Source organism: Pelodiscus sinensis, chromosome 9 (assembly GCF_052426305.1).
Source record: "Pelodiscus sinensis isolate ZL-2025 chromosome 9, ASM5242630v1, whole genome shotgun sequence".
NCBI lineage: Eukaryota > Metazoa > Chordata > Testudines > Trionychidae > Pelodiscus > Pelodiscus sinensis.
This window is the reverse complement of record NC_143060.1, coordinates 57,420,247-57,431,138: the sequence shown is the minus strand read 5'-3', so window position 1 is coordinate 57,431,138 and position 10,892 is coordinate 57,420,247. Positions and strand designations below refer to the sequence as shown.

The window sequence follows — 10,892 nt, the reverse complement described above, 5'->3', positions numbered from 1 at the left end:
GAAGCAATGGGCTTAAACTGTAGCAAGGGAGGTTTAGGTTGGACATTAGGAAAAAGTTCCTAACTGTCAGGATGGTCAAACACTGGAATAAATTGCCCAGGGAGGTTGTGGAATCTCTATCTCTGGAGATATTTAAGAGTAGGTTAGATAAATGTCTATCAGGGATGTTCTAGACAGTAGTTGGTCCTGCCATGAGGGCAGGGGACTGGACTCGATGACCTCTTGAGGTCCCTTCCAGTCCTAGTATTCTAGTATTCTATTATTAATATTTTACTTGATTTAAAATGAAATTTGATAAACAAACATGAGAAAGATACAATGCTTAATCTGTTTAATAATTTAAATTAAACCATTCTCCTTAGCTGTAGCACTAGCAAAATGGCTCAGGTGTAACTATGTAATTAATGCTGAGTTTCCATTGGCGACTAGTGGTCTGCAGAAAGATTTTCATTGAGCCACGTCTTCCACAGGCCAAAAAGTTTGAGAACCACTGCTATAAATGCTTAGTCTAAGACTGCCAGGAGTGTGACTTAGGATCAGATGGTGGTAGTTTCTGGCCATGAGGAATGATAGTCCATAGTTTAAGGACTGTAAAAGAGAGGTGCTTGTTGTAAAGGTGAATATTTAAGTAGAATAAATTAAAAATACAAATAGCTTCTTCTTTGAAGCTTTGTATATGTAACTGTCAATAGCAACAGAGACTACTGAGCATTGGTAGAGATTAACTTTTAGTCACAACCTTCTTGGGTATGATCAAACAAAGATCTCTGGCCCTTTATTAATTGCCTGAAGCTATGCAGTTCCACTTCCTTAAAGTTCTTAAGTCTAACATTTGGTCCCAGAGACATTAATTACTAATTCCTTGTTCTTTTACAGGCTACTTTGATCCTACAGTATTTTAATATATGATATTCTTAATTGACACTATAATCATATCTTCTTGCATATAGGGACAAAAACATCTAAGGATTTTTATAAAAAGTTGTCAATTCCACTTTTCCACTTTTCATGTGTTGATCTTTTATTCTAAACAAAGAAAATGTCAAGTCAAATAAGTATGCAAAAAGGCTCAAACACAATTAATTTGAGTGCAGATCAACTCTGTTCTTAATCTAGAGTCTATAATGCTACTTGGAAGCACAAATGCTAACTATTAACAAATCTTGGAAAATTGGGAAGATTCCAAAGGATTGGTAGACTGCCAATATTTAAAAAGTGAAAAAAGGCTGACCTCTAAAACTCATTTAGTGCAATGTTGATTATGAGCAAAATAACAGAATTTGGGATTATATTAATAAAAATAGAGGTTAAAGATATATTTAATGCCAACTGGTATAGTTTTATTGAGAACAGGCCTTGTCAAACAAACCTGATTTTTTTTCTCCCCAAAATCAGATCTGATTGTTAAAGGCAACTGTGCTGATATAATATGTACTTGAATTTTTACACAGCATTTGATGAAGCACTAGGTAAAACTTGATTAAAAATCTTGCATTACATGGAACCAACAGGGCACACGTTAGATCTCAAAATGTAATTTTGAAAGGGGCGACCATAGATGAATAAGACTATTTGCAGCAGGGTCCATAAGGCTTGGTTCTTGGTCCAACACTATTCAATATTTTTAGAATTGGTCTATCTAGGCAATATAAACTCTTTGCTGGTAGAGTTGACAACACAAAGATTTGCAGGCCAGTAAATAATGAAGTGAGCATGTTTCTGTTGCTTAGAGACTTAAATTGTGTTGTTATATTGTCAGAATCCAACAAAATGTGTTTTTAATAAAGCCAAATAGCAGGCATGTGGAATCCAGGCAACATCCACAGGATGGGGTATTGACACCAGTGACTCAGCAAAAGGACTCCAGGGTCATCAAAGGTTGGTGCCTGTGATGTGGCACAAAGGGCTAATGTAATCTTTGGGTGCATACAGGGGGGCTATCAAATAGAAACAGGAAATGGTGATCTGCAGGGCCACTATTACAATGTTGAGTCCAGTTCTTGTGTCCATGCTTCAGGAAGCATGTGGAAATATTGTGAAGAGAGTTTAAATGTGGGCCACTAAAATGATCCACATGCTGAAAGCAAGCCTTGTGGGTGTGGCTTGATGAACCCAACCCATTTAGCTTATAAGACACAGCTGCGTAGGGTAGTAGATTTCTGCAGGCAGGAGATTACAGAATGTTCCTGTTTCTTCTTGGGTATCAGTGGGGGGTGAAATTGGTGGGCTACCAGTTGGGATTCTGAGAAACAGGAAGCAGCTCCTTGCTGGGCTTCTCTTGAAGTGCTACCTGCCCCTCCACAGGGGCTCTGAGAGCAAAAAATGGTCTCTAGGTGGGCTGATAGGTGTGCGCTCCCGACCCTCAAACACAAGTAAGATTGCAGCTGTGGTTCAGGTACGGAGTATCTCAGGGCTGCTGCTGGTGACACCATGAGCATTGCTGGGGCTTTGGCCACAAGCAGAGCAATTGGCCTATTCCAAGTGGGTCCCAAGCCCACACCTGCTGCTCAGCACCGAGCCTTCGTGGGCTCTGTTACCTAAACTTCATTCTTTGCTACAGAGTCTGACAGCAAGAAGCTCAGCTGGCAAGGTGCAGAGGGTGTTGGAGGCCAGGTGGGATTGCCAATTGGAGTGGGAGAAGAGTGCCTGAGTCACATGTGGTTGAGCTGAGTGGTTCCATGGAAGGACTGCAGAGGGTCCCTGGCCCCGGGGAAATGGAGAATGAGGCAATTGCTTGAGGCTCTGCTGTGCTTCTTTCTGGGAAGTGAGGTGGAGAATACTATCCATCTCTCCAGACTCAGCCACTCTGAACTCTATGTTGAAGGTCCCTGGTCCAAGATTGGAGTATCTTGCAGGGGTTGTGGGATGGGATTGGCGAATCCCAAAGTAACTTTTTAGGTCTTTCTTGCGTGGTCTTGAGTTTGCACATTTCTTCAGGGCCCACCATAACAGGAGCAGAAAGCTCTGTTTTGCCTTCAGCGTCATCACAACACTCGTAATTTTTCATTAAGTTAATAATAATAATACAATTTTATGCTTCAGGCCTTCAGCTGGTCACCTGCATAAGTCAGGAAGGAACTGTGTCCCTGATGCACACTTGGTCAGATATTGGCTACGTCTAGACTGCAAGCTTCTTTTGGAAAAAGCTTTTCCGGAAGAGTTCAAAAGAGAGCATCCAGGTGCAAAAAGCACAAACAAAATAGCGATGTGCTATTTCCAAAGATAGCGTCCACACTGATTGGACACTCTCGCATTTAAGGCCACCCAGAACCAGTTCAGGCAAGGCATTAGGTCAATAGTTGCTTCCGGGTGCTGTTGCCTAAGGCTCTCTGAGATGCGTGCTTAAAGGGACCCTCCTGGACAGCTGTTTCTCAGCTTCTTCTGTGTGCTTGCCTAACTCTCCAAGGGGACAGCAAAGCTTTAGCAGTGCATGCTCTGGTTGCCCAGCTTTTGGACACCACAGCACACTCCTTGCCATGGAGCTGGAGCTGCCTCTGGGCACGCGATGGCCCCACATTGCCATGCTGCAGCTTCTGCAGCGATTTGTGCAGGCTGCCTTCATGGTCCTGCATGAGCTTGATCCTGAGCTTATCGGTGAGACCCTCTGCCTGTGTGCAGGAGCAAGGTCCCTGCAACCACACCCTAAAGTGGAGAGACGCTTCTGGAGGCTGGACACCAGTTCCGACTGGTGGGACTGGTTGGTCATGGAGCGGTGGGACGACCAGCAATGGCTCCAAAACTTTTTCATGAGGAAGGCCACCTTCATGGAGCTGTGTGCCTGGCTCGCCCCTGCCCTCCGATGCTGGGACACCCAGATGCGACCCACCATCCCCTTGGAGAAGCAGGTCACCATCCCCATCTGGAAGCTTGCCGCCCCACACAGATACCGGTCTGTGGGCAACCAGTCTGGCGAGGGAAAGTCCACCACGGGGCCCTCCTCATGGAGGTAAGGCAGTCTCAGGCTCCAGTCCCTGGAGGAGGGGTGGAGAAAGGGGGACCTTAGGGAAAGGGGGATGAGGGGGAAGCCCTGTCCCCGGGGGGTTCTGCAGTCCCGCCCTCACACAGCCCTGCAAGGGCTATTTTTCGATGGTGCTGCAGGCCCTGGTTGACCACCATGGACAGTTTACAGACAATTTTGTCGGGTGGTCGGGAAGGGCGCACGATGCCTGCATTTTCAGGAATTCCAGCCTGCACCACAAGCTGGAGACGCTGATTCATTCTTCTCCCAGTGCAACATCATGGTCAGGGATGTGCAGATGCCACTGTGCATCGTGGGGGAAGCAGCCTACCCCTCATGCCGTGGTTGATGAAGCCATACACTGGCCACTTGGATACGAGCAGGGACCACGTCCAGGCCGAATGTGCCTTTGGACATTTGAAAGCGAGGTTCAGATGGCTCCTGAGCCACCTGGATGTCAGGGAGCACAAGATCCCCGAGATGGTCAATTAACCAATATACTGATAAGCAAAAGCTTATAGGTTAGTGCTATAGATTACACACATTTCCCTCCTCCCCTACACCAGTACATTTTTTAGCAGGCTGGCCCAGACCTTGATGAGATCCAGGATCTCTGCAGCAGTCTAGGCTGGTGCCCTCTTTCGCCCCTGGCCAGGGGCTTCTGAGGCAGCTGCGGAAGTGCAGGTAGCTGTGGGGGGCTCAGAGGGAGCGCTGGGGTCAGACATGGCTCAAAGACAGGCTGCTCTCTGTGGCACAGGGCTAGCAGGGCTCATGTTGTGTCACAAGCCCTTTCCCTTCCGCCTGCAGCTTACAGTCTTCAGGAGAATGGGAGTATTGGAGTTGTCAGGTATGTGACCAGACTGGCAGGGACCTTTTATGCTACCCACTGTAGCATAGGGCATGGATCACCAAATAGGATCATCTGGTAATCTCTGACCTAATCAATTCCCTGTAATTGCAGAGACCTTGAGATTTGGCAACTCATTCTTTCCTGTTCACTGCCTATGGGACTCTGTTCGGTCTACTGAGGTATGAAGTGTTGTAATCTAATACAATTAGTGGGGTCAATACTGGGGTGAAATATCCTGTGATATACAGGAGATCAGGCTAGAAGATGATTGAATGTCCCTTCTGGCCTTAAACTCCATGAAACTATGATATTGGAATGTGATGGTTATGGATGAATTTATGGGTGAACTAGAATTTGAAGGCCATTTAGCGCCATCTTTGGCATCCTACACCCCAACACACTTCCACATCAGGTCTTGTGTCAAACATGATTTGTCTAAATCCAAGAATTGCTCAGTCTTAAAGATGATTCCTCTGGTTGCAGATTTAGACATACTGACACAAAAGCTCTGGGGATTTTGTATTTCTACTGTTGGTGCAATACACATTTTGTGGTTAAATAATTTGGTAAATTCATACCATAATATTCTACTTGTATATATACATGACTTGGCTTTTTCTGTTCCCTTTTGGAAAGAAAGGAACTGGAATGATTTAACAGCACATTCAACATTCAAAACAATATCCCTTGTGTTGTAATCTTTGCATTCATATTTTGCAGTTCTAGTATTGCACTTTTAAATTTCTTCTGCAGTGGATAATCAAGACCTTGTGAAACACTGCCATTATGCTTATTGACTTTGTAAAACATGGATAACAAATCTCACAGAGGTAGTATAATCTTTTATTCCCTTCATAAATCTCTCTTCCAGCTTAAAGTATCTTGATGCTTAATTTATTATAAAATTCCCACATCATGGTGTCCAGAGGAGGAAGTAAAGAAGATTTGGGGAAAGAGATATGGCATTTTGCTGAGATGTGGAGCCAGATTCTCTTGGTATAGACTTCTGTAGGAACTCTTAATTAAAAAACGGGAGTGCATTAATAACAATCAGATTTTCTATGAAGGTCTTTACAAATTTCAGCTCACTACTCCTTCAGATACCTCATGAGGTAGCTAAATATAGTATCTCCTTCCCTTTTAGAGATGGAGGATCAGAGATGTAAATCACTTGATCTAGTTCCCAGAAGCAGCTGGTCTCAGAGCTAGAATTAGCAAGCAGAAGTTTCTGGCTTTTAGACCACATTGTGGAAAAGAGCAAAAACCAATTTTTTTTCAAAGAGGATGGAGCAGACCTATAACATGATATATCTATATATAGACCTATAACATGATATGTTTTCAAAGCAAGTTATTCTTTAAAACAAAAGCCAGCATGAGCAAGTCTCAAATTAAGCACCTTTATCAGAAGGAAGCTTATATACCAGATCCAAGCAATACAAATATACCACACAGCAGAAATAAAATCAAATGGGTGATTTAGCATGGCTTTTTATCACAGTATCATGATACGTTGTAGTGGCAGAATGTCCACTGAAAACTGACATATACTGTAGTTGGCAGGAAAGTGCCATTTTAATACAATTAGTATACCATATGTAATTCTAATTTGGAAAAAAAGCACCTGATTGAGATGAGATTTGCACTATATTAACATCTAACACTAGCACTGTAACAAAAGTAATTTGTATGTATGCATGTTATCCACATGCTAACAATCCTAACCTTTGATAAACATGGTTGTATGTTGATAGCATCCAATTACTTTTCTTTTTTTAAAACTAATCTGTGATGTATATCTCCACCTTGTGGTTGGTAGTGTTAAGGGTGTTTAAATTCTGAGTATAAACTTTGTCCATTAAGAATGTAGATTTAGCTAATTATTAGTATAGAGATTATTTCTTTATGATGCATATTTCTCATCTTGATGCGTGTATTAATTTGACGTATGTTCTTGCTCAGATTTTTTTTTCCAAACCTATAGATTCATATAGCAATGGGAAAAATACCATAAAGTACCATTTTTTCCTTGAAGAATTAATTTTTGGGACTGTTCCATGTTGGTACTCATAGGACTTGCTTTAATGATAAAAATACATTTTTACTATTCATCTTATTATTTTGCAGAGCTAATGCAGCCAAAAGGAAATTCCAACTTATGTACCACCTACAAAATTCGAACTAACGGAGCGCTAGTGTAGCGCCTATGAAAGTTAGTTCGAACTAACGTCTGTTAGTTCGAACTAACTTTGTAGTGTAGACATACCCTTAGAGTGTGGAGCTGCTGCCTCAGGCAAGCCAAGGGCTGTGCTTAAAGGGACCCGACCCCCACCCTGGACAGACAGTTCTCAGCGGTTCCCCGCTTGCAAAGCAGTCCTGGATTGGAGTGCCCTGAGTGCCCACACTCAGCACATCACAGCACTCGGCCATCAGCCCGGCTGCACTTGACGCAGGCTGCCATCCAGAGGGGGGTTCAATCAAGGGGCTTTAGGAAAGCTTCCACCCCGAGAAGCCCACAGAGCCACCCCAGTCCTCCCCATCAGGGGCTCGTACCCCATTCATCTTATTTCAAACTAGGTAAACCTCATTCCACGAGGATTAAGCCTAGTTCGAATTAAGGGCTGTGTAGACCCTTAATTCGAACTAGTGGGAGGCTAGCCCTTCCCAGCTTTCCCTGGTGGCCACTCTGGCCAACACCAGGGAAACTCTACTGCCCCCGTCCCGGCCCCGGAGCCCTTAAAGGGCCACGGGCTGGCTATGGGGTATGTGCCAGTTGCAAGGCTGCCAGCACCCGTGCCAGCACACCCAGCAGCTGACACCCCATGAGGCAGCCACCCGATGCCACCCAGCCCTCCCCCTCTTCCCGGGACCAGCCTGGCGGCTCCGAGGACCCTGCCCGGGGCCACAAGAGGCGGGCGCCCACGTGGTCTAGTGCGGAGATTGTGGACCTCATCGAGGTTTGGGGGAAAGCCTCCAATGTCCACGATCTCCGCACTAGCCACAGGAACGCGGCAGTCTACGGCCGCATGGCTGCCAGCCTGGCCGCCAGGGGCCACCAGCGCAGCCGGGAGCAGGTGCGCTGGAAAATTAAGGACTAGCGGCAGTCCTACTCCCGGGCCTGCCTGCCAGAGGCCAACCCGGAGGCGTGCCCCTACTTCCAGGCTCTGGACCGCATCCTGGGGGCTCATGCCGTCCCTGCCCCCCGGGAGGTGATAGACCCCGGGGCAGAGGGACCGCTCCCAGACACGGAGGAGGAGGAGGAGGAGGAGGAGGAGGAGGAGGAGGAGGGCTCCGAGAACCAGGAGCCTGCCGGCAGCCTGCCCAGGACCCAGGACCTCCGAGGCACCCCACAGAGCCGTTCGCCTGTGTCGTCCAAGGCCGGGGAGGCGTTCACATGTGAGTACCATCATGCTCCCCTTATGTGTACGGGGGGCTAGGGTGAGAGAGAGCCCAGGGACCGTGCGCCTGGGCCTTGCCCATCATGGAGCAGCAGCTGGTGATCCTGCAGGGGCCCTGGCCTTGCAGAGGGGAGCTGTGTTTCACACACCCGGGCCCCTGGGGTAATTGACTGCTGTTCTTGTTTCACCACAGCCGCAGCACCTGGGACTGCAGGGCGCACCACCCTGTCTGCAGCAGCCGCCCGCGCCTGGGCCAGCAGGAGAGCCAGGAACCAAGAGGACTACCAGAGGCGGCACCTCCGGTTCCTGGAGCACCAGCTCCGCATCCAGGACCACTGGGTCCAGGAGGACTTGAGGCTGCGCCGGAGGAGCTTGGAGGCACTGGAGGAGCAGGGCTGTGCCCTGCGAGGCCACCTCCAGAGCCTGCTCGACCGCTTCCCAATTCCTCCTGCTTCCCCTCCTGCTCCCCCTGCTCCCGCTCCTGCTTCCTCCACACCCCCCGTCCCTCCTGCTCCACCCTCCACAACCATTCCCCACCAACGCCCCCGGACCCGCAGTGTTGCGAGACAGGAGAGGCAGCCGGACCCCCACCCCTGAGCTTTCCTTTCCCTTCCTCCCTTCCCTCCCCTTCCAGCTCCCTTGTCCCAGGTTTCCCCCTTTCCTCTCTCACCCTCATTCCACTCTCCTCCCACCCCAGTTATGTTAAATAAAAAGATGTTTTTGTTTGAAAAACAGGTGTCTTTATTTGACAGTAGGTCAGTCCTCCTCCTCCACCAGGAAGCTCTCCCGCAGGGCTTCCCGGATCCGGACGGCCCCCCGCTGGGCTTCCTGGACGACGGTGGTGCGGGGCTGACCATAGTGGCCAGCCATGCGGTCAGCCACAGCCATCCAGGCTGGCAGGAAAGCCTACCCCTTTCTCTCACATAAATTGTGGAGCACACAACATGCTGCCACCACGGGAGGGATGTTGTGCTCGGCCAGGTCCAGACGGGTGAGGAGGCATCGAAAGCGGGCTTTCAGTCGCCCGAAGGCCCCCTCCACCATGATGCGGGCCCTGGTCAGCCTGGCATTGAAGGCCTGGCGGGAGGGATTGAGGTGCCCCGTGTAGGGCTTCATGAGCCAGGGCTGTAGTGGGTAGGCGGCATCCCCCACCAGGCACACGGGCATGTCCACGTCCCCGCCCCTGATGTGGGGGTCGGGGAAGAAGGTCCCGTCCTGCAGCCGCTGGCACACGGAGAAGTTGTGGTACACCCGGGCGTCGTGTGCTTTGCTGGACCAGCCCACATTAATGTCCGTGAACTGTCCCCGGTGGTCACACACGGCCTGCAGGAGGATGGAGAAGTACCTCTTGCGGTTCACGTAACGGGACGCCTGGTGTTCTGGGGCACGGATGGGGATGTGCGTCCCGTCGATGGCCCCCCGCAGTTGGGGAAGCCGAGGGCGCCGAATTCCCGGATGACGGCGTCCGGGTCGGTGAGGCGGACCACCCTGCGGAGCAGCACCCGGTTGATGGCCTTGACCACCTGCGGAGAGACACAGCAAAGTGCCAATCAGTGGGGCGCCCGGGTGGCTGGGAACATTCGTGCCCTGGCAGTGCCCTGTGCCCCACTCCCAGAAGCAACCCCCCTGGCGGCGTGTAGTACGGCCGGGACAGACCGACCCCTCCGGTGCAGGGTGCTTTCGCCTCCTCCCGGCCCCCCTTTGTCCCTGGGGCGGCCCATCCCCTCCTTGCAGCCCGCTTCCCTCCCCGGCGCAGTGGCCGACGAGTGCCATACCTGCATGAGCACTGCTCCGACGGTGGCTCTCCCCACGCCGAACTGGTTCCCGACGGATCGGTAGCTGTCCGGCGTGGAGAGCTTCCAGAGGGTGATGGCCACCTGCTTCTGGAGGGGGATGGCTGGCCTCATGCGAGTGTCCCTTCTGCGCAGAGCAGGGGCGAGCCACTTTCAGAGCTCCAGGAAGGTGTCCCTCCTCATCCTGAAGTTCTGGGTCCACTGTCGGTCTTCCCAGCGCTCCAGGATGATGCGGTCCCACCAGTTGCTGCTGGTGTCCAGACGCCAGATGCGGCGGGGCACGCTGGTGCCGGGGCGCCGCCGCGGCTCCTCCATGGCCCTCCGGGCGGCCAGGTGGAGAGGCAGGGGGCTGACGTGCATCAGGTGGTGCCAGGCAGCCTCGAGCCATTTCTGGCAGGCTTGTAGCAGCAAGTCCAGAAAGTGCACCAGAAGGTGCAGGGCGAGCTCTGGCTCCATGTTGCCACCTGCGGCGGCATCCCCGAAGGGAAGCACCAACACAGACGGGCAAAGAGGCCAACGCTTTGCTGTCCCTCGGCGAAGTAGGCAAGCAAGCAGGAAAAGCTGAGAACCGGCTGTCCGGGGGGTCCATTTAAGCACGAGCCTCAGATAGCCTCAGACAGCAGCCATACAACGCAACTACTGACCTGATGCCCTGCCGGTTTCAGCTGCCCTTAAATGCACCCCTGCGTCCAATCAGTGTGGACGCGCTAGTTCGAATTAGCAAAACGCTAATTTGAACTAGTTTTTAGTTCTAGATGCGTTCGTTCGAATTAGCTTAGTTCGAATTAACTAATTCGAACTAAGTTAGTTTGAATTAGCGCTGTAGTGTAGACATACCCTAAGTCCTAATCTGATGCCCTACCGGCACTGCTTCTGGCCATCCTTAACCTCAG

General features: G+C 49.9%; 1 protein-coding gene across 1 annotated transcript; it reads left to right on the top strand.

Annotated features, from left to right (window-relative positions):
• The first annotated feature begins 4,783 nt into the window (after positions 1 to 4,783).
• LOC149523943 (uncharacterized) lies at positions 4,784 to 8,891 on the top strand. The gene is made up of 3 exons (XM_089780678.1): positions 4,784 to 4,805; positions 7,938 to 8,204; positions 8,400 to 8,891. The coding sequence occupies exons 1-3, from the start codon at positions 4,784 to 4,786 to the stop codon at positions 8,801 to 8,803; spliced, it is 693 nt and encodes a 230-aa protein (XP_089636804.1). The 3' UTR covers positions 8,804 to 8,891.
• The last annotated feature ends 2,001 nt before the right edge of the window (positions 8,892 to 10,892 follow it).